The sequence below is a fragment of the Pleurodeles waltl genome, chromosome 4_1 (assembly GCF_031143425.1).
Source record: "Pleurodeles waltl isolate 20211129_DDA chromosome 4_1, aPleWal1.hap1.20221129, whole genome shotgun sequence".
Taxonomy (NCBI): domain Eukaryota; kingdom Metazoa; phylum Chordata; class Amphibia; order Caudata; family Salamandridae; genus Pleurodeles; species Pleurodeles waltl.
Window position 1 is genome coordinate 989,797,487 of NC_090442.1, and position 24,683 is coordinate 989,822,169.

At 39.2% G+C, this 24,683-nt stretch overlaps 1 protein-coding gene across 50 annotated transcripts in view; it reads left to right on the forward strand.

Annotated features, from left to right (window-relative positions):
- LOC138288307 (mucin-19) overlaps nucleotides 1-24,683 on the forward strand; it is a 1,675,551-nt gene that overhangs the window by 750,759 nt on the left and 900,109 nt on the right. For all 50 annotated transcript variants that reach the window (XM_069229764.1, XM_069229784.1, XM_069229763.1 and 47 more), the window contains 2 exons: nucleotides 18,528-18,560; nucleotides 23,135-23,191. In XM_069229764.1, coding sequence (XP_069085865.1) covers nucleotides 18,528-18,560; nucleotides 23,135-23,191 — 90 coding nt within the window. The remainder of the gene's footprint in view (nucleotides 1-18,527; nucleotides 18,561-23,134; nucleotides 23,192-24,683) is intronic.

Consider the following 24,683-nt stretch of genomic DNA (forward strand, 5'->3'; position numbering starts at 1 on the left):
TTCAACACCCTATAAATGTAATTGTCCAAAGAACACTTAGTCAAGTGCCACCTGCATTCTAAATGTTTGCACTTGGGATTTTACAAATGTAGTTCATCAGAGTGCCAAGAAGCATGACCTCCCAATGGAATTGTAGACACCTGTTTAAGTGGAGGGATTTTGTCGAAGGCCTGAGTCAGAGAGCTGTGGTACGCTGTTAAGGCTTGATTTATGCTGGTGTGTAATGGGGTCACTGAGGATGCAATGATTTTGGAGATGAAATAGGGGGAAACTGCCTTAAAGTTTCTCCTTACTCTACTAGTTCCTGAGCTACACCTATTAGCCACTTGGACACTAGGAATGTGTAGCTTAATCAAATAGTGGTCCATCCATATTAAAGGTAGAGGAGATTCACTACTGATTTCTAAAGAGTTTGAAAGTTAAGTCTAATGTGTGACCTGCTTGATGTGTAGGGCATGTTACTTTTTGTAGGAGACAAACCAACTTCACATCTGTTAGGATTTGAGATACACTACTATGTTCAGTAATTTCCCCATGAAAATAAAATCACCTAGGAGCAGAAAATTGTTAGACAATAGGATCTGTGGGTGGTATGGTACACAAGTGCTCCTTTCCAACAGTTAGTGGGGAAACTGTGATTTTAAATATACTGAGTTCCACCCAGTATGTAAGTAGGTTATCAGTAGTTTCAACCTCCCATGAATCTTGAAAGATGATGGTGACACCGCCCCAGGTCTAATTTCTCCATCTAATTTAATCATGGGGTAATGCTCTGGTCGGGCTAGGAAAAACTGCAGAATTTAGCTATGTAAAAAAGCAAATAGTAGGGTATACAGTATTAATAAGTTCCCATATTACAGAGGAATGTTTGGCCATAGACCTGATATTACACTATAAGCCCATGAGTGCTGGTGGCCCCTTGGACTGTGTAGTCACCTGCCGCTTTGCCTGTTTAGTGATAGGTGGTATAGGCAGGGAAGACCATGATTTCCCAATTCCAGAAAAAAGTGGAACAGCCAGACCAGAGAATCCACACTTAATACATGATGCAGGGCCCTCTATAAAGGGTAACCACTCTGATCAGCAGAGTGGTGGATACCTTGTGGTGTTACGTTTACGTTCACTGTGCATTTGATGCAATTCCAGTGTGGTGTAACACTGAATTGTATATATTTCCCTGGATGAAGAAAAGTCTATGGACAAAGGAACAGGGGATCTGGCATCTGGCAATGTCCAGGATTGGTTGGGTGCAGATGGGCTTGCATTTAGCATGCCTTCAGTGTGTCCGTGCCCTGTGGTCACTTAACTAGGCATCTCCAAAGGAGCAGCACCTTGACCGCCAACCAGCCAAAATGGTGGCAGTATTTTAGGTCAACTAGGAAGTGGGCATCCCTCAGAGCAAAAAACTCTCTCTGCTCAATCGAGTATTGCAGCAGCAGACCAGAGAGTGCTCGTGCACACAAGAAAACCCCCTTTAAAATTGCAGGTGCAAAGGAATCACATATTACACAAAATGACAGGAAATTAAAACAAGTGTGGAGTAAAACCACTTGCCCAACAGTTGCTGCATGTCCATACCCTGAGGTGTCTCCAAAGGAGCAGCACCTAGACCACAAAATAACAAAGAATTTAAAGAAGCACGGATTAAAAACATTGGGGGCAGTTACATTGAATGGTGAGTGTAGCATTTAGGGAGGAGTTGGCTCCAGTAATTGTGGGGGACACTAGTGAAGTTACATGCAGTATGCATGAGAGATACCAAGATGGTGCCCAAAGCCCACATGCTTTCTAATACTTCAAAGTGTAGGAAGTGGACCACCATCAATGGGTAGAAGGTGGAGGCCCTGAGGGACACAGGAGACAGTATGACTACTGTCAGGTGTCCTCTGGTATCCTCAGAGCAGGTGATACCTAATGCATTTTATCAGTTTGTGGTAGCAGACAACCAGGAAAGCCATCCTCTGTGGCTCTGTTTCCCCTCGGCTGGAGGGGTGGTCTCAGGTCTTCTGAAAGTTGCTGTGAGTCCTGCTATGCCTATGGACTGTCTGTTAGGGAATAACTTGGAATACATTGCCCAGATGGAAGTGGAACTCAGGTCACACCTCGAAATGGTAGGGTTGGTTGCCTGAGTAGATCTGTGCTACCACCAAGTCCAGAGCTTCCCAGGAGGGGCGTCAAGAAGGTCTGGAGACTGGAGAAATGGCCCAGACAGCTGCCAGGAATGGGAAGGGCCATGGAGCGTGGGAAACCAGCCTCTGAATGTCCCCAGCGCAGGTGGATGGGGTACCAGAGGATGCCACCCCATAGCTTCCGGTGGAATATATTGCCTCCCTTGGTACCCTTTCTGAACTTGCTGGGTGGTAAGTAGGAAGACACACCAGAGATATGTTATGCAAGACAACAGAAAGAGTACTCAACTATTGAGGGCCTGAAATGGCATGCTGAATCCCAGACATCTGGTGACACCTCTGGAGATTACCTCAGATATTGGAAGAATGACCTCCTGTATAATGAGCCTAAGACTCTATGACTCCTAAATATAAGGTAACTTGTGTATTGGTCATTATCCAATGTACAGGACCTTCCTACTGCAGCTGGCCCATGAGATACCCATGGCAGGACATCTGGGCAGGACAAGACCTTTGCCAGGCTTGTCACCCAGTTTTACCAACCCTGGATGTGTACAGCCACTAATACATTCTGTAGAACATGTCTTACTTGCTAAGCTAGTAGCAAGAATAGGAAAAAGCTAAAAGCTCCCCTGACTTCCATGTCTGTGGTTGGCACACCTTTTGAGAGGGTGGGAATTAATAGTGTGGGACCCTTGGACCCAAAGACAGCCTTAGCCTTCAGATTTATCCTGATCTTGGTAGACAATGCCACTAGGCACCCAGAGGCCATCCCTCTAAGGACTGCCATTGCACCTGTAGTGGTTAGGGCCTTGATGTGGATTTTGACCACAGTGGGTTTCTCCAAGGACGTAGTATCAGACATGGGCACCAACTTCATGTCTGCATACATTAAGTCTATGTGGAAAGAGTGTGGGGTTACCTATAGGTTCTCCACATACTACCATCTGCAACCTAATGGACTTGTTGAATGGGTCAACATGACCCATAAACACATCATTATGGGCATACCTGAGCCCATTAGATGAAAGTGGGACATCCTCTTAGCATGCCTGCGGTGTGCTTACCAAGAAGGGTCACAGAAGGGAGTAGGCTTTAGCTCATTTGATCTTCTGTCTGGCCATCCTGTTAGGCATGTCTCAATCTGGCCAAGAAGGGTTTGAGCAAGTGTTGAGGAAACCCCCCTCCCCACCCCATTCAGCTTGTGGTGAGCTACATGCTTGCCCTCAGAAACCAGATGGGCAAATTCTGGAAGAAAGCTTCTGAGAACTTAGAGGGTAGCCAGGAAATAATGAAGCAATGGTATGACCAAGTGGCAACCATGGTGAAATCCAAACTGGGCAGAAGGTGTAGGTGATGGAGCTAGTGTAGCCCAGGGCTCTCCAGGACCACTGGACTGGTCCCTATGAGGTGGTGAAGAAGAAGGGGTGTCCACCTACCTAGTAAGTCTGAAGACCCCCAAAACCCTTAAAGAGTACTCCAGCTCAACCACTTCAAACCCCACTATGAGAAGTCTGGGGTCACCATGCTGCTGGTGACAGATGATGGGGTGGAGGAGGAGATTCAACCTCTCCATTATTTGTCATCTAACTAGAACGATGGGTCAGAGGAGGGTGTCAACCTCTCACCTGCCCTGACTCCAGAGCAGCAGAGGAACTGTTCCACTTACTGGAACCGTTTGCATCCCTATTTTTTCTCGCTTCTGGTCTTACATACCTGTGTACCCTTGATATAGACACTGGGGACAGCCTACCTGTCAAGAATACAATGTACATGTTGTCTGAAAAAATGAGGGCCAGCATCAAAGCAGAAGAGTCCTACAGAAGTCCCTGGTCCAGACCAGTGGTGCTGATATGAAAAGTGGCCTCACCGGGAACCGCCCCACAACTCAGGTTTTATGTTGACTACAGGAGTCTCAACTCAGTCTCGAAGACTGATGCACATTCCCTCCCCCGAGCAGATGAGCTAATTGATATGTTAGGAACTGCCAATTCCTCAGTACTTTTGATTTGCCTTGAGGTTATTGGCAGATTGCCCTGACGGAGGATGAAAAAGAGAGGTCAGCATTCTCTACCCCTGAGGGCCAGTTTAAAGTGATGCCCTTTGGACTCAAGAATGCCCTTGCCACCTTCCAGAGGTTGGTAAACCAAATCAAAGCTGGGATGGAGACCTTCATTTCTACATAATTAGATGAGATGTCTGTTATCAGCAGCACCCAGTAGAGCTACCTATTTCACCTGCAAGAAGTGCTTTAGGCCTTGCAACAGGCAGGCCTGACTATCAAGGCCAGTTAGTACCAGCTAAGGCAGGTTTTTGTGGTGTGCCTAAGACACCTGGTGCCAGAGTAAGATGTAGCCCCATCAGGCCAAAAAGGGATTATCCCTGCCTGGGAGACCCCACAAACGCAAATAGAAATTAGGATCTTCCAAGGCCAGACTGGGAACTACAGAACATCTGTCAGGGGATTTGGCACAATTGTTGCCCCCTTGACTGAGCTGACTTCCAAAAAGCAGCACAAGAAGGTGATCTGGACAGAGGCCTGTTAGCAAACCTCTGACTCTTTAAAGTACGCCATTTGCACAGCCCTGTGCTCAAGTCCCTTGACTTTTCCCAGGAGCTTATTGTCCAAACAGATGTCTAGGAGCACAGTATAAGGGCAGTCCTATCACAGCTAAATTAGGAGGGCCCAAATCAACCTGTAGCTTTCATCTGTAGAAGGCTCCTTCCAAGGGAACAGAGGTGGAGTGCTATTAGGGGAGAAGCCTTTCTGTGCTATGGTCACTGAAGCTGAGCCCATTCTTGTTTGGGAATCACTTCCAGACAGACCACAGCCCCATCACATGGTTAATGTGAATGAGATGTGAGAATCCAAAATTGTTGAGGTGGTCTATTTCCTTACAGGGACTGGGCTTTACGTTGGAATACTATCCTGGGTCACACTACACTAATGCTGATGGTCTCTCCATGTTTTTCTGCCTTAGTGAAGAGAACTCCCTAGGAGTTGGGTAGTTCTCTCTTTCAACTGGGGGTGGGGGGGGCCTGTATTAGACCTGTCAGCCGTAGGGTAGTCTTCCCCCAAAACATTTACCTCATCTTCTCCATTTTTTTGCTCAACTTATTTTGTTGCCCTTAGGATTCTGTGCACTTTACCACTGCTAACCAGTGCTAAAGTGCTTGTTCTCACGCCCCTTAAACATGGTTACATTGGCTTATACCCAACTGCATACTTAGTTTACTTGTAAGTTCTTCGTAGACTGATGTCCCATATACCTAGAGCCTGGAAGCGTAATGTTACTAGGGGGCCTGTAGCACATTTTGTGCCACACACCAAAGTAGCACTTCAAAACATGTCAGGTTTACCACTGCAGCCGTAATGCAGTTTTAAACTGCCATGTCAACTTGGCACTAAAATCTCCTCGCCAAGCCTTAAACTCACCATTTATTACATAAGGTAGGCCCTTGTTAGCTCATAAGGCATGGTGCTGTGTAACTAAAAAGATGGACATGTTTTGTTTAAGTTGTACATGTTCTGGTAGTGAAAACCCCCTAAATGTGTTTTCCACTACTGCAAAGCCTGCCCCTCCCATTGGATAACATTGGGGATTTATATTGCATTGAATGAGCTGTAATTTCCCATTAGGAGCAGACAGCTAACTCATGTTTGGTGTCTATGAAACTGCAATGATAAACCCTCTTTGATGGTATAGTTGGATTTTTCATTACAATTTTGAAAGTGTCACTTTTAGAACGTATGTATTTTCCTGCCCTATGTCCTTTTGTGCCTATAGCCTGGCCTGGGTAACTGACAGACTTTGTGAATTCCTCCCAGACACTCAAACAACAGAGGGATTAGGTATGATTGAATGGGTCATCTGCTGGCAGGATTTGGGGGAGGGGCTAAGTACAATTCCAATTACAACTAAATAACCTGTGCCTTGCCTTCACACAAAGTGCTTAATGATCTCACATTGTCAATGCAGCCAATTTGGACCTAAGGCAGGGACATCAAGAAATTCCAAATTCTTCAAAACACTGTCTAGAAGCATATGTGACCTTCCAGAACCAGGGCACAAAGGTATAGTAAGGGAACCTCAGACAACAACTCTTCAATATACTTCTGGGCCTGTGGACACTCTGCCAAGAAGGACTGCTGTACTGCTGGAAGGACCTCCGCTCTGCTGGACTGCTGCTCTGAGGGACAGTTGCACTGCTGCTCTGTTACCATTTACCTGGATGCAAGGGCTGGACCTTCAACCATCTTCGGACCTCCAGAGTGACTCACAAGGGCTTCTGTTTGGAGCCACAGTGACACAACATCTTTTCTATTTCTTGAACCTGCAGCTAGATCCCTCTCCAATTCTGAACTGTTGGAAGTGGTGCTAAAGGTGCCCTGATAGCCAAAATCCAAAAGTGGAGACTTAAAACATTTTTGGCTTAAAAGGGATATGAGAATAAGGAGTAGACCGGAACCAACCTGCTCCCCTCTCTGCCTGTGGTGCATCTCCAGCTGGATTGACTTTAGCTGATTCTCTATGTTCTTCTCCGCAGCAGCAAATCATTTTCAGTGGTTCTTCAACAAAGGGGTATCCAGCCTTGTGTAACTGCCTTTGGCCCCACCAACTGCCTCGTCTCACTGAGATTTTTGACTTCCATTTCAGAGACCGTGGCCCACATTTATCAAGGTTGTGTGTTGCTTTTGCACCACACTAGTGGGCAGAAGAGGAATGCAAAATGTAAGTGAGATTCATCAAGCCACACAAGGCCTACTTTCATGCCTTGAGAAATCTAGAGTAACTCAAGGCAGCGCAAATCACTGCCTTGTGTCACTTTGCGGCAGGGAGGCATTCCATGGGTTGGGTGTGGGTGTTCTCACGCATTCACCTATGAATTTTAGTGCATTCCCAGATTTACCATCCGTGGTAGAACTGGGAATCCATAAAAATGCTACACCTCCCTAGGTGAGGCACAGCCAGGAGAAATATCTTTATTTCTCCTCCTTTGTTTTCTCTTTTACATGTGCTACATTCGGCAGCACATATAAAAAGAGGAAAAGGACTCTCAGGATTGTTTTTGTACAGGAAGGAGTTCTTTCCTGTATAAAAACACTGGTCTACAAGGCATGCACCCTTGCAAGATGACGCAAGGGTGCCTGCATAGGAAGTAGGCAGCCAAAAGTACACAATGCTAACAAAGGAAAGGAATGCACCAAGTAATGCTAAATACAGCACATTCCTGCCCTTTCATTTTCATGCAGTGCATCAAGGTGGCTTGCTGCGTTGTGCTGCATGAATGAATGATTATCTGCCCCAAGTCAGAATATAGACATTTTCACTGCAACTTCAACCCAAGGCTATCTGACAATTATGCTCCCATCTTAGATACCTCCTGCAGCCTTGCCCCACTGAACTTTACCTTCTCAGAACATTTTTTTCAAGAATATTTCTAAGTCGGAAAGTAAGCCTGACCAGGCCCAATCCACTCCTTCTATGCTTATAATCTGTGTATCTGAACCCCGATCCATTGCAGTCAGCCATATTTTTTAACTTTGATCTGGTCTTACATAACTAGATATGTGTGGTTTGTGCTATGATATTTTAGGCTCTAGGTTTTACTAAAATCTTTGAAATTCATAACTCTAGTCCTACTGGTGAGGCTTTTATCTTCTAATGTTGAATAATTTAATATAATTTACTCTATTTTTATAAATTGGTTTTGGATGTATTTAGTGTACTTTTGTGATTCTCCCTGCAAAGGTTTGTGGCTGTTGCTTGACCTGGGCTCACATCCCAGTCATCCCACAACCCAATTTCTTACAAAAGGGTGTCTGTTTGTTCTAGTTCTTTTAATTTAATGTATTGAAGAAATATGTATATACATATTGTCATTTCAAACAGCAAATACATATCCCTATTGCCGTAATGATTTTAAAATAATATTTGTTTAAGGTCCTTCTTACAATGGCAGGTCGGTTAAAAATGATCAATCAATTAATCAATCAATCATAACATTTGCAATGCACAGAACTAGCACCCCTAAGGGTATCTGGGCACTGAGAGTGCTGTGTCTCTGTCAAAAAGCCATATCTTCTGTAGTCTTCCCTGGAGGGAGCTGTTTGGAGGTGGAGGGGCAGGCTTTTCCAGGACTTGGCTGCTGCGTAGGAGAAGGAGCAGCCTCAGCGGCAGCTGCAATGGATGCGGGGTATGTGTGCAAAGTTTAGCAAGGCTGAGCATAATTGTCTTTCTAGAACATAGAAGCTCAGTCGATGGTTGATGTAGGACGGCCCTGGGTTGTGGAGACCCTTGTATGTGTGTGTAAGGATTTTGAATTGGCATCTCTTCTGGACAGGGAGGCAGTGGTGGTTCCTGAGGTGTGGGGTGATGCTTGAGCACTTGGAGAGGGTGAGGATGAGTCTGGCTGAGGTGTTCTGCATAGTCTTGAGTCTTTTAAGTAGCAAGGAGGACACTCCGGCATAGAAAGCATTGCCTTTGGTGACCAGGGAGTGTGTGACTGTCTTTCTGGTGTCTGTAGGGATCCATTTGAAGATTCGACGGAGCATACGGAGGATGTAGAAGCAGGAGGAGGCGACTGAGTTTACTTGTTGATTCATGGATATTTAACAGTCGAGGATGATGCCGAGGTTTTGTGGATGGTCTTATGGAGAGGGCATTGGTCAGAGTTCTGCTGGCCACCAGCTGTGGTCCCATAAGGAGGTGTTCTTCCTGAAGATTAGGACTTCGGTTTTATCTGTGTTTAGTTTGAGGCAGCTGTTTTTTATCCTTGTTGCTTCGTTGGTAATGGTGTTGTGGAAGTTGGCTTTGGCGTTGTGGGGGTCTACTGTGAGTGAGGGGATTAGTTGAGTGTCGTCAGCGTAGGAGACTTTATGGAGTCCGTTGGATCTGATGATATCAGCGAGGGGGGTCATGAAGATGTTGAACAGGGTTGGGCTGAGGGAGGATCCTTGGGATACGCCACATGTGATGCTCTTGGGTGTAGAAGTGAAGGGAGAAAGGCGGATGCTCTGCATCAATTAGAAGTAATAATCCAGATACCGTAAAACAATGTCTTCTACATTAATTTTGATTGTGTTGCCACAGCTAAATTATTGCATTTACTTAGACTTTCACATTACTAAGAATAGCATATCCTGACAAGTTTAAGATATAATCTAAGACCTAATAAAATGCAAGACTTTTACCAGGTGTTTCAATTTAAATGTGATCCTTTCAAAGATACTTTGATTTCCTATTTCAGTATTTCAGACTTCTTGATTGTATATTTTTCAATTGCTAAAACATTATCATATGTCCACATCTGTATCACATTTTACTTAATGTACAGCAGCAACAATTATTGCTGAACATTATTTAAATATTATTTTGCAGTGTTACAGAAAGACAGATGGACTTTCTAGCTAATCTTTTAATATCTCAAATAAACATTGCCTGTCATTAACTGAAATGCAGGTTGTGTAAACTGAAACTTCCCATTAATGTCTTATCACCTTGACTGACTCATTTATACAAATGTTATTTAACTAGCTACCTTAACCTATTCCCAGGTTATTACTTGATTCCCACATTCTCCTTGATCCCATTTGGTGCTCTGCTGGGTCTGCTCATCCTTGTGCACTTGCACATTACTTGTATTGCACATTGCAAGTTCAGTTCTCTGTGCCGTTCTCTGTTACGTCTGAACAGGTTACAACAATCTGCAGCGAGTCTGAAATGAGAAAGCATTCTTTGGCTCTTGCCCTGCAGCTTCTCTGTTTTGTGGGTCTGCCTGCCTCCTGTATATGTCTACCCAGTAGCTAATGGCTCCTACAGCTTCAGGGGCTCAAGCACCTGCACTACCTTGGTTGTTGGTGATAGTTGAAGGTGTTTGAGATGTGTTGGCACTCCCTTCATTATTCACAGTATACAGATTCCTGTCTCCTCGTGCTGGTTGTGCCAATTTGGGCTGAGCTGACTTTAATTCCCACCTTTGCTGCTACTTTCCTCCTGTGCTGGTGACAGTGAGATAGTAGACGGTGCGGGGTCGTGAAGATTCTGCTGAAGTGAATGTTGAGAGGCAGGATCAAGACATAATTACAATGTTTGTTCTGCAAAAAGGCTATCCTGGTAATGCACAGGGATCGAGTTGAGCAACGGTTAAATATCGGTTTGCCTGTCTAGTCGTTTGGACAATTCCCAGATGAACTTTTGTCCTGGATTTTTGTTTGTTCCAGGTTACTTCTTGTGTAAGGAAGCCATGTATAAAAGTAAATTAGAAGCTGTATCCCTCGACATTGTTTGCTTCAAAAGCTCTTTCTGGGTATAAGATTCAACTGTCATTATGCATACTCGTGCTCAATCCCATTCTTAAAATGGCCATCTGGTCTTGATAGAATCAAAAGGAGGTGCTTAAGGATCTAAAGACGCATTGGTATGTCATGAAGGTATAGGTTCTCTGAATTGTAATCCAGTCGATACTACTCATACTAAAATATCTATTAGTTCAAACTTGTACAGATCATTATTGTCGCAAATAATCAATTGATGTCTGGGAAGTCAATCCAGAAAAAGCTTCAGGATTGCTCCTAACTTGTTGCATTAAAACCAGATTCATTTAAAAGCAACAATTTAGAACTATTTCTCAATTTCAGTAAATCAGGAACCACAAACAGGAAAGTGTTTACAGTGGCTGCCCAGATAAACCACATTCCCTCTTCCATTTTCCGTGTCTGGCTCTACTCCAGGCATACTTTCAAATAGCATTGAGGGGTCTGATTCCATATATAGTAGAGATGAAACCTCAGTAATAAATGCTGTCTTTAGTCCCACTATGCAAGACTCTCTTAATGACCTGGCTTTCACCAGGGAGGTGGACTTTATCAGTCAAAACCCTCCTGATAACAAAGAACAAAAACTGGATCAAATATGGAAGTTAAATCTCAGACTGATTTTTAGGAGGTCCCTTCAAATGGACATCTTTTGGATGCCCCTGTTTTTCCCTGTCTTGCCTGTTATGGGTGCCGTTAGCAGTATTTAACCAAGATTTCCAATGCAATTTGTACTCAGATTTGTTACAGAATCAAACTGTTCTATTAACTAACATTTTAAAACAGATTGAGCTGATGCAAAATGACTTTAAAGATCTCACAACATCATCCACTTTTTTATCACTACTTAGTATGAACTTTCAGGATGCCCTCCGAATAGAGGATTTCATTGATCTCCTTCAACTATTACAAAACAAATGTAACTTGCCTAAGTAAAATTAATTTACAGAATCAGAAGGAATCTCTCTCACAGGATAATTGTGAGTCTTTACCATTTTTGTTTCTTCTTTTGCGATTAATATTAATGAATTTCTACAATTTTGTGAAAAAAATTATTCTGTTAAATGAAATGGTTCGGGGAGTTAACCCAGTTTCAAATATATTAGCCCATGATGCTAGTGTTAGCCCTGGAATGATTATGTGCTGAATCTACCTTGAGTACTAATTCATCAACTATTTTAGTAGACAAGCCAACTTCTGTTGATCAGTCTATAGTACGTCTGCCATATATAAGCAAAATAAAATAAAAATATTTGAGGAAGTTAAATAAAAAAAACTAAGGGCCAGATGTAGCAAACCATTTGCGAGTCGCAAACGGCGAAAATTGCCGTTTGCGAGTCGCAAACGTGTGTTTGCTATGCAGAAATGCATTTTGCGAGTCGGAACCGACTCGCAAAATGCATTTCAGAGTCGCAAATAGGAAGGGGTGTTCCCTTCCTATTTGCGAGTTGCAGTGGTATGCAACTCCATTTGCGACCGCGTACGCGATCGCAAATGGAGTCGCAGTTACCATCCACTTGAAGTGGATGGTAACCCGCTCGCAAACGGGAAGGGGTCCCTATGGGACCCCTTCCCCTTTGTGACTGGACCCCAAATTATTTTTTCAGAGCAGGTAGTGGTCCAAGGGACCACTACCTGCCCTGAAAAAATCCGAAACAAAAGGTTTAGTTTTTTTTTTCTAAGTGCAGCTCGTTTTCCTTTAAGGAAAACGGGCTACACTTTGAAAAAAAAAAAACTGCTTTATTTAAAAGCAGTCACGGACATGGAGGTCTGCTGACTACAGCAGGCCTCCATACCCGTGAGTGCCCATAGTCGCTATGGGGCCGCAATTTGCGACCCACCTCATTAATATTAATGAGGTGGGTCTTTGCGACCCCATAGCGACTCGCAGAAGGTGTCTGAGACACCTTTCTGCATTAGCTTTTGCGACTCGGAAATTGCGAATCGCTCGGAGTCGCAATTTGTGAGTCGCAAAACCTATTGTTGCTACATCTGGCCCTTAATGTAATATTAATATTAGTGTTGTTGAAAGAGAGGCAAAATATTAAACTTTTCCCGATGTTTGAATAACATCCTGGTCGAAAGTCATCTGTTAGCTCTTCGTCTCAATTGACTAATGCAGTCAATCCCCAACTAATTCCACTTCCTCATTTGGAGGATAATATAGTCCACGTTTCAGCTAACAAGAAGAATAATGAAGCTATGCAACCTGTAGTACCAGTTATAAGCACAACAAATGTTACTTTCGACAAAGAAACTCTGCCCACCCTGAATGTCCTTTTAATAGTTGATTAGAGTGATCATCCATTTATCTGTGTTTGTTCTGCTAGTACTTCATCTCAGAAGGTGATAGAAGGCACCTCCCAGTTAGAAATGGTTCCTCATCAGAAGGATGTAGTAGCTTTTAATTGCTCAGCTAATACAAATTGCCATGAAATCACACATATTGCAGTGTCAGTTATTTGACCAACAAACTATGTTTTAATTAAAAATACTCATCCCATTTCAAATATCCCTTTGAAGGATAAGTAGATGGATTTACCATCTATTTTTGTACCAGATATAGGATCCACTAGCACATTGTCTTTAAAGCCACTTAAAGAATCTACCAGACCAGTCTCCTTAAATTAAATTCCAACTCTGAGATTAGCAATTTCACAATTCATCTGCTTTTGAAATTAAATGAGATGCTACAAGGAGTTCTTTGAATAACATTTCAGAAGATATCTCTGCTATTAGGAAATCATGGCAGCACTGGCTGCCAAATCGATAAATGATCAGTTAGGAGTAGTCCACGAAAGTAATACAGAAGTTAATTTTGTACCTGTGGATAAGGTAATAAATGTAGTTACTATTTTGAATTCCTGGCTATCCACTAGTCAAATAAGTAACACACAGATAGCTAAAGTACTTTCAAAGGGTTCTTTGTTAAACACATCACTACCTTCAAATGGTTTGCCTGTTAACTACTACATTGATTTGCCTTTGGTACAAATTGATTTTGCCCACAGTATCAATCCCAGGGCAAACATTTTATTTTAACTAGGCAAAACATTTTAACTCTATTGAGAGAATTTACTACTTTTTCCAATATAAAATCAGATGATCTGCTGACAGTAATGTTTATGGTTGATCCGGAGACAGGGAAAGAGTTTACCTGTACGACTTTGTCATCGGTTCTATGAGCAAATTTACTTTGGGCTATAGGTGATTCACTTGCTCAATGGGGTATTGTTATACATAACGTACAAGAGGAAACATACACAACAATATTGCTGAAATTACAAAATAGAAATCAATTACTAGCAGAGAAATCTTCTGCTTTCAAGAATGATTGCAAAGGGCAGTGCATTTTTTTTATGAATAATTTTAAAAACCTTAGAATTGGGGTCACCTATGGTAATCAGAAACATCATAATATAAGACAATGATCATTTGAAGGCCACCAGAGTGACAGATCAGCTGGATCAGGAGTCAGGTGATATGGTTAAAGGGCTTTGGAAGCAACCTTCCTAATAACGTTTCAAAGGTCTTTGTACATGACATTAATATTTGTTCTTGGAACACCGCTGGCATGTATCATCATTTAAAATCAAGTGGTGTGGATCTTCTATCTTTTCTATTTGCTAATCATATTGTCTACTTTCAGGAGTGTTGGAGTACAACGTCCTGCTTTATTTCAAATTTTGAGGTATTTCAAGTAAATGCAATCAAAAATAAAATGGGCAGTCTTTATTGAGGATTAATTACCTGAATCAATTTGAATTAGAAGCTCAAAGCTCAGACATTCAACTGTGTTATTCAAATCTTCTTATGTATTGGTGGTACTGATTGAATCTTTAGGTCATTCTAGTCTTTTTTCATGTTTCTCTTTTTTATAAGAACAGAAGTTGTTACGCATGCAATGATTATTATTACTATTGATTTTAGCACAAACCTTTTGCATGAAAGCATTTTAATAACAGAAGAGGATTCTGTAAACAATTTCTTTGATGTTCCGATTTTAAAGTACTATCTGGTTATGCAGAACCCCGTTGATAAATAAATTGTACCCTTTTTATGATTTAGGCTTCCATATGTTAAATGGGAGGTTTTCTGCAGATCAATCAGTAAATTATACCTATCATTTAGCTGTTGACAAATACATTTTAGATTACTCCTATGCTCTTGTCACAGAAGATGCTTAAATGACTGCATGAAGAGCTATATACTGGTAAACAGCAAGACTTAACAAACATTGAAGAGATCACAATAAGTTCTATCAAATAGAATTGTTGATTGTCAGACAGACTAGAAGAGTTGTGGGAATACCCTCTGATTAAATCTATTTTACTTAACATCACTGAGGGTAGTTATAATCTGAATGCATCGGATTGGGAACACTTGGTTCATGAAGTGTTTCATTTTCTTTCTATTAAGATATATAGTTTCAATAAAAGTAGTCCACCTGCTAAGTATTGGTATAGGAATTTAAAAAATTTGAAATGAAGCTATAGACAGAAAATGAGAAGGATTATGAAAGCAGATGATATCATGTTTATAAACATTGAGAAGCAACAGTTAAAAATGAGTGAACGTCTACCTTGTAAGAACAGAAATGTGAACAGCAACAGTTACTATGGAAAAACATTCATGACTCCATAATGAAAAACATTGTAAGATATTCTGGTCTTTAATAGGCTGTAGTCAAGACCAGAAGTACAATTTGGGAGATTACCATATAAATTATAACAAATAGAACATTCATCTAACTGAATTAAATGGTTTTAGTGATCAATCTGTAAAGAAGGCAGTTACCATTGATCTTCTGCTATTTTCTAAACCCTAGATAGGATTTAAACATCAGTTAAAACATTGACAACCAAATACAATTGAAGAATTAACTTAAAAACTAATTATAAGAAGACAAATATTTTGTGATTTGGGAAATCTAAAGCTTGTTTTAAGTGGATGATTGAGCAGCAAAAATCAAAGTTGCTAAAAGTTATGCCTATTTGGGCATAGCTATACAGGAGACATTACTATGGTCACAGGAGATTGAGAACTTGAAAAACAAATGTAACAACACAACTACTGCAATTAAACAAGTTGATTTTAGATACAAAGGGGGTGTAGTGGGTCTAAACACTTCTGCAACTAAAGCAAAAATAGTATCTATTTTAATGTAAGGTTGTATTATAATGAATGTGGTCTCCTAAAGTAAATTAGACATTATTTTACATAATTGTGTGAGGAAGATCTTCATACTTAGACAACCTACTCCTCAAACCAGGCTGAGACAGGAGTTAGCTCTACCTTCAATCTTGTCTTGGAATAATATTAATAACCTTAATTACATTTGTGATTATGCATTTGCTGAAGACAAGTCTGTGAAACATTTTATATGGTTGGATTTATTTACAAATTCTTTGTCAAAAAATGTGTTCTCAATTTGTAATGCATCCACTTTATTGACAAACTATAATCTCCAACCTTAATCTGTTTTTGTGATATGAGAAGCCTACCACATAAAAAGGTTATTAAACAAACTTTTTTTCATTCCAATTTGAAACTGATAAGTAGACTTGTTCAAGGTATAAACATAATGGTTATGATTTAAATGCTTACAAAATTATATGATAAAACTATTTGGATTTTTCTAATAATTCCTTCATGATTAAAATAATCTTAAATTGATGGCTTTTCTATAGTTTACTGATTCAGTTTGATGGTGTATGAATCAAAACAATACATTTTAATTTAATTGCTCCTAACTTTGGGCAATACTCCCTCTTCTACATATTTCATAAGAGCTTTTAACATTTTAAAATACTCACCTTTCACACTGAACAATCATTATGGAAGTACGTTCATACAGTACAGCATAGTGAGTAATTGCTGCAAGCTCTGAGAAATGGCATCATATTAGCCATATTCTCATAGCAATTCATCCTTTCAACTAACAATTCAACCACCCACTATATCCTATACTGCAAGTAGTACTAAAATAATGTTTTTCAGTGATTATCTGCATAGGTAATTGCTGAGATATGAACATATCATTTTTATGTACCAATTTAGCAGATGTTTCAAAATGCATTGATTTATATGTAGGAATATTAGTAACAGCGTTAAACTGTCATTTGGTGAAGTAATGTTACTGTTATGAACATTATGCCCTTGTTTTTGGATTTGCAAAAAATGATTGTGGAAGACTGATTTCAAAAAAATATTTTTGCTCATTACAGTTTATAAAATACATGATAAAACATTTGCTTTATGCTTTGTTTCTCTATCTATTATACTGCCCCATAAAAACAAGCATCTGAACAGTTTAGCAATGGTCTTTTCAACAAGAACCAATATGTTGCCATCTATTTCTGTTTTATTTTGCCATTTCCAAGTTATTAGAATTAGAAAATGCATAATATGTTTTGAACAAACATAAATATGTAAAAATCATATAAAAGCTTGGCATGTTGTCCACTTCACTGCTGAGATTTGCATTCATATCCTGTTTTATGTGCTTTTTATTCTTATGGCGTGCATTAGTTTTGTAATGACAGTTCAGATTTCAAAACATTATTAGATGGCAGTTTCATTTGATTAAATTACTTACGCAATACTTATATTTTCCACTTTTTTATCTCAAATGTTAATGGGCATTTAGATTAATATTTCTCAAAGCATATAGGTCTAATGACAATTAGAAGTATTAGATGAGATGTACGAACATTACTGCTATATGAGTCATTTTGAATTGTGTTGCTCATCTACCCATGTTATTGTATTGTCCCAGTGTGTCATAATATTAAACAGAATATTTCCAGGCAGACATCACATTGAATTTAGAACCTTGGGATAGATTACATATTTAGATGATTCTGGTACAAAAGTGATCCTTTTATAAATACCTTGTTTTTAAATTTTAATTTCTTTGTGCTAACTTTTTCAGTTACCAAAACGTCATCACTCGTATTGTGTTGTCATAGATTAGAAAGATATTTTAATCAAACATGGATATTCAACAACTTTCATATTGTGTTAAGTATTTATTTGCCGGTATGTGTGGTCCTGCAAAACATAACTTACCACAAAGATGGCGCAGGCGATTTTGTAGTACTTGGCAAGTGAGGTGAAACTGCGACAATGCAAGGGCAGTACTACAGCAGATAAAAAAATGAGTAAGGGAAATGGCTCTATTTCATTCAAAGTGCTGCCTTATAGTCTGGTACTGTTTTATTTATTGATGCATTTTATATATATTGCATTCTTTTTTGAGCAATAGTATTTCCCACTAAATCTATAAATAGGAAATACTGCCAATGACTGCAATTCACTACAGAGTTCTATGATGAGAGAAAAGCATCAGGTCCAGTACCTTCATGTAGTCATGGGCACAGCTGGTTGTATCCTAATAATGGATTGTATTGGGATCATATCATCCTTAGTGTTTGCTAAGCCAAAGGAAAAGGCTTCTGACATGTGAGTGAAAATTAAATAGCTATTATAACCTGCTGTGGTTAGGCATAGGAATAGTACAACTTTCTGTTGAATATCAAAGTGGTATGTTCTAATTTTAAAAATAATTGTGGTAGGCAAAACTCAGATCTCTCCAGCGAGTACATCAATCAACAGAGAGACATTGACATTTTTATTACCACCAAAAAATGCTCGACACCCAAGGAAATTTGCAGTAGGAGTTTTTAATCCCTTAAAACATTCAAAATACAGCTCACTTGAGGCGCGGAGCCTCATGTGGTGGCACTGGTCGCACCACTTTAAGTTGGCCCCGCACACGGCTTTGAAGTGTGCTTATTGTTTGATTTGAATTTAGAAGTTCAATGCTGAGGAGTCTACTATAATGATTTTGCTTGAGCAACCACTTTAATATTTTACTGTGCTGTGATATGATATTTTTCTTCACCCAGGCAAATTGTCATGCAACAACTTTACTTATAAAAATAGGTGTATTGAAATGCATCTATATATCTATGGTGCTTATATGCAAGATAAGGTAACCATGTTTGGAAATATAAAGGAATTTTTTAACAGTGTATATGTGTTCCTATTTGCATTAAAATTTAGCTTTTACTTTTCAGAGAAAGAAACTGAAACTACGCCGCCTGGTCCAGGTATTTTATGTGTTAATTCAAAATGTAACTATGTGATTACATTTTGGACATAGACACTAACAAAGGCCAAGGCCATATATTTTATGAGCATTGATATATATGTAGATATATGTAAATGTATGTTCATACTTAGATGTATATGCTTATATATCTAAATGCCATACATATCTACCATCTTGTTGCATGTGTATCTTTATTTACATATATCAATTTATACTTTATCGCACGCACATACATATATAACAATAGTATATACATATGAGAAACATATGCCGCCTGGTCCAGGTAATTTATGTTTTAATTCAAAATGTAACTATGTGATTACATTTTGGACATAAACACTACCAAAGGCCAAGACCATATATTTTCTGAACATTGATATGTATTTAGATATGTCTAAATATATGTTTATACTTAGGTATATATGCTTATCTATCTAAAAGCCATACATATGTACCATTGTGTTGCATGTGTATCTTTATTGACATATATCAATTTATACCTAACTGCACACACATACATATATAACATTGTATATACATATGAATAACATATGTATAAAATTTTATATTTTTATATAAATCATCCATGTTTAATTCTTGAATATGTTGAATCCATGTGTATGTGTGTGTGTGTATATATATATATATATATTTAATTTATAATATATCTCTCTCTATATATATACAGTATATCTCTGTGGAGATTACTCATCTTTCTGAGAAGACGTGTTACAAAATATAATTTAGCTTGGAACATATGGTGCTGCAAATCACATGTACACTTAGATTAAGACGTTTTCCCTGATAGAAATTAATATGACAATCTTCTGATTTTGTCATGTTCCTAGTAAATTTTAGCTGCTGCTGAAATGTAAAATTTAAAATATTGATTTGAAAGATTTAATTTAACATATTACCTAAAACAGGATCCATTAACATGTGAAATTATCAGCATATCCACGTTCCTCACATGAACATGAATTATAATAAAATTAAATTTATATTGTCAAAACAGAGAATAACATTATAATCCTTCTATTTATTTTAGCCTCACTAAGGGCCAGATGTGCAAAGCATTTTTCTGGTTGCAAATGGCCTTATTTGCATAATCGAGCCATTTGCAAAAGGAAAAATGCTTTTTAAAATGTAAAAAAAATATGTTTCAGTAATTTTTTACTGAATCTAAATTTGTATTTGCAATTTGGTATTACGAAAGGGTGTGTTTTGGGTGACCCTTCCAAATACTGAACCAGTGTTCTCAAAACAGTAATAGTACCAATTTACCCCCATTTTAAAAGTGGTGGTCAGCCATTCCTAATTGGGAAGGGGTGCCTTTGGGACACCTTCCCCTTTGAGAATGTTGAAATAATATTTTTAAAAAGCAGCAGTTGTCCTATGGACCACTGCCTAATCTTAAAAAATGAAACAGCAGCATTTCATTTATGTCTTTGAAAATGCAGCCTGTTTTCCTTTAGGAAACAGGCTGCAGTTTAAAAAAGATTGCTTTATTGGAAAGCAATCACAGACATGGAGATCTGCTGACCCCAGCAGTCCACCATCCCCGTGATGGCTGTGATTCCTAATGGGTCACAAATTGCGACGTACCTCATTAAATTTTCATGAGGTAGGTCGACCTGCAACCTACTGGGAATCGCTTCCTGGGAGTAAAGGTGGGAGTAAAGGTACTTTATACATTAGGAATACTGATTTCCCAGTTCCTATACGGAGATAATCACAATTAGGAAATTGGTAATCCTAATGTTTGTACATCTGGCCCATTCTTTATTAAACTGGCTCTTTGAACTTCCATTCACATTTTGCTGGATCACTTGTATTTAACACACAACACAGGTGAAAATGCGGGAAATTAATGTTCCTGTTTTCAATTTTAACCCAGAAATTGGTGTAAGCTTTCCATTCACTGCCACCTTAAGGAAGGCCCACTTAGAATCAATACATGTGTGCTGCCACGTATGGAGAAAGATACTTTAGGATGTGCTATAAGTCTGCTACCACCTGTCTCTTTCTTCAGTGGAATTGGCTCTGGAAACCATATTAGTTCAGTTATTGGCCGTCAAGTGGAACACTGTGATTAGCGAACTAGACTGGTTAAAACATTTTTTATCTTCAATGAGAGTGCTTGCCATTGTTTGTATTGTTCCTATATTTTACTGATACCACAACATTTGAATGATACCACAATATTTGTTTTCTGTTTTAGTCTGATCAGATGGTTGTTGGCATTTGCAGTCCATGTTGGTGCCTAAACATGATTTTTTAGAAGATGTTTGCCATTCAATTTCATCCTAACTGCTTGAAATCCTCAATTATCTGCCATATATAGTTGCAGAATTCCTCCTAAAATATATACTTATTTTTAACCACCACACTATAGTGTTGCTGGAACAATTTTCTGAGTAGGGGTGCTGCCATCAGTGTTACGTCCCTGAAGCCATAGGGGTTGTGGAAAAGCCAAGCGCCCACAAAGACCAAGTGTAGCAAAAGATTCACACCTGTTCAGGATAGTGCAAGGGTGTGATATGTAGCTAGTGGTGTATGTTGGAGAACCTTGTTAGAAATATATTACTAAGGCATGGTGTGGGAGAGCTCTGTTATTTACAGTCAGCACACTCCCCGTTGAATTGGCTTTTAAATTTGCACATGCATGTAGTTTTATTGATTGCACTGCACAGCAAATAACTAATGTGTGCAAATCAGGTTTCAGTTAATAGTTAACATTTATCATCAGGTAAAGTGTCCTGATTGGTTTTAATCCTGGTAAAACCTTGGTTTTAATCCTGTTAAAACCTCTGTTTCCATCACACTTTAGAGTTATAAAAGAAAGTACTTTATTGGTGCTTTCCTAACTGCTGAGATATTTTGAATTATCTGTACAGCTTTGTTCTATCGTACAGATACAAATACCATCATATTGCCTCTGGTTACACACTCAGCAAAATTATCACATGATTCACATTCCAAAATCTTTTCACTTTGCAGTCAAAAAAAGAATGGTGAGCATCAAACTCCATGCTAAAAGAATAAGTCACAATTTGTCATCAAGCAATGCCTGACATTTGACCTTTAAGCAAAGAATATATTCACCTTCTGAACATGTTTTTGGGGGTTCCGCATCCACCCAGCAGCCATACTTCCACTGCCTGTAGTACACAAAACATGTGCTGTCTTTTGTCTTCCTTTCTATCTGTTTGGCTGTTTAGCACTGCCTCAGTGCACATCATGCCATCATTGCACGTTTGCATCTGTGCTTGCCTGCCTGAATGCTGGTGTAATGTCTGAAGGACCTATTGTTTATTCTTAGCTAGGTAATGTTCTATTCATCATAATGCCATTTGCGAAAGGCAATTAAAATCATTGTAAACACAGACGCACTAGTAGGCAACACAAAGGTATTTTACTCTTGTTTACTGACTGAGTCTTGTTATTAAACAATTATTACATTTTTTAGTCTAAGATGAGTTATGTCCCATAGTGAAGCATTACTTTTTTTTAATCAATTTCACAGTGTTTGCCTAAATTTGCCATTTCCAACAGCGGCACCACCATCTGTCTGTGTTATGTAATCAGCCCCCACCCTCCTAGAACAGACGAGAGAATGACCTTCTCTGCTAATCCTAGTTCTAACTAACAGTCACACGTGGAACTATCTTGCTAAAGCTCCACTATCTGGGATAAAGTTGGTGGCAATTACAATGGATCAGAAACACCCCCAGAAATTAACACAGTGCTTTGCTGCTCTCTTTGCAATACAAAAATATCAATCATTCAGAAATGCTTTGAAGATGTTCTTATTCTGTTAGGTAGTTAGTGGGTATAGATCTGTAATCAAGGAGTTCTAGCGCCAGGAAGCCTTTGGCCATCCATTTGCACTTTATAAATAATCTAATTCATTTATGAATGGTATATTACCTCCACACAGCAATCCTTACTACTCTGGTAGAAACAGAGTGATTCCTCCAGAAGTCATACACAACAACACATTACTAAAATTATTGTTAGTATAACACAGGATCTTTTGTTGTTGATTGATTTTAACAACCCCACTAACAAAGGTTCTCGTTCTAATCACTCTGCAAATCCGGCTTCAGGGTTACACTCTGGGGTGTCTGTTTTGCACCCACATCAGAATGATAAATTGTGCACTAGTAGTGCATCTCGAAGGATCTTCTATACAGAATTTTTGGCTAGGGAAAGCTTTTGTATTAGTTGCCAGCATATCATACACTTTCCTCAGTAGGGGCAAAACATGTGCATTACCATGATTCTCCCTTTCAGAGGTGTGTAAATCAAAATGGTGCAATAATTGTACACCGAGTAAATATTGCTTGCCTCACTATCTGGAGTTTCTGGGTGCACAATATTAACCTGGAATTGCGGGGAATCTGTGACAAATCCCTAACTCTCAGCTAATGTAATGGACCTCTAAAAAGAGTGAACTTCATTTAAGAGAGAAGGCTATTTGCCCTGATGTAGATCATAGAAGAATGACTGCTCGATGTGTGAGCATTCAACCCATTTGTCATGTAACATAATGGCTGTTTCTTTCATTAGAGATTATTACTTACCATCGATCATCACCTACATGGCACACCGGACAGCAAATCATTGGTAATATATTCAACAATGACATTTATTATTGTGTTATATATCTGTTTTATTGGTTATCACTCCTAGATATAGTTACAGAAAAAAGTTTTAATTATTTTTGAATGCACAGATGGACCACTATGTCTTTCATAACATGCAATTATTAATGGATATTGGGTCCCCATTGGGCCATTTCTAGAACGAATATAGCCAGGAACTAATCAGGAAGTGTGGTAGATGTGTGTCTGGAAACAATGTAGCAGACCTGTGACGCCAACATCAAGGTGATGTAGTCTCTGATTATTAAACGCCGTGTCTGCTCTGAATTACCCCTTATTTTAATAAGTAGCAAGAATGTGCTAGGCAAGGAACTAGTGCAAAGTGGGAACTATTGAGGAAAAGAGTTACTAAATATGAATTCCTTAAATATGTGTACTGCGGCTTTAATGTCACAGAATTATTTTAGAGCAAGAAACGCTTTGGCATCTCCTGGCCTCATCAACAAGACATCCTTAGGCAAAGCCACAGAGATTGGCCAAAGGGCACTCATGAATAATGCAGCATTGTTCCAAACTATGGGCTGCACATTTTGTCATTTTATAATACTGTCACTGCATGTTAATTCATTTGCAACACAGGCTTATGTGACTCTACTTTTAGCCATACCTTTTGTTTAGTACGAATGAACTTTCATCCCTAGCACTTAACTGTTTTCATTAATTTAGCAAATACAATATTCACTGCTGGACAAACCTCTTAGAATATCAAAATGCCTTTTTAGGTAATAAAGTATGTTGTATAATATTAAAATTGTGGTTTACCTCCCACCATGTTCTAACTGGCAAAGCCAAAAAATGTGAAAGATCAGTGTTAACATTTTCTCAGAAAGAGATGGCAACACAGCCTTCTTCACGATAGTGGGAGGTCAACCTGGCCTATCTGTTGTCTTTGTTGGAGAAAATATTATTTGTTATAAATACAGATTGAAAAAGTGTAAATAAACAAGACAATAGTTCTAAGAAGTATTAGCTCTCTCTTAAAGCCATTGAGGAGGAGATACCATTGCAATCACGACAACGACATTGCTGTTCAGCCTTGTGAACTCTCAGTTTGTGATGGGCAGACACCATACAACTAGCAAAAATCATTTTACTTTTGACAGTTGGCTGGAGAAACTAGTTGTTTGAAAAGCAGTCCCTAATTATTGGTACAAGCCAGTGCTTGATTTGTAAAAGAATGAGTGATGGTGGCCAAAACTCTGCAATTAAATGTTGGTGCATCGAATACTAAGGCTGTGCAGTCCTAAATTCATTTCATACCTCTTTAATTCAATAACAGACAATTTCTGCCCCTTCATCTCAGTCTTGCAGGTTTCTGCTTTATCCCTTGGTGGTGTTTTTTCTGTCTTTCCCTTCCTCATCTTTCTGTTTTGTGTGTTGTACCCTCTTTTGTCTCAGTAAACATTTGATGCAGAAAAATGAATGGCAGTGACCCCCACCGGCTCAAATTAAGC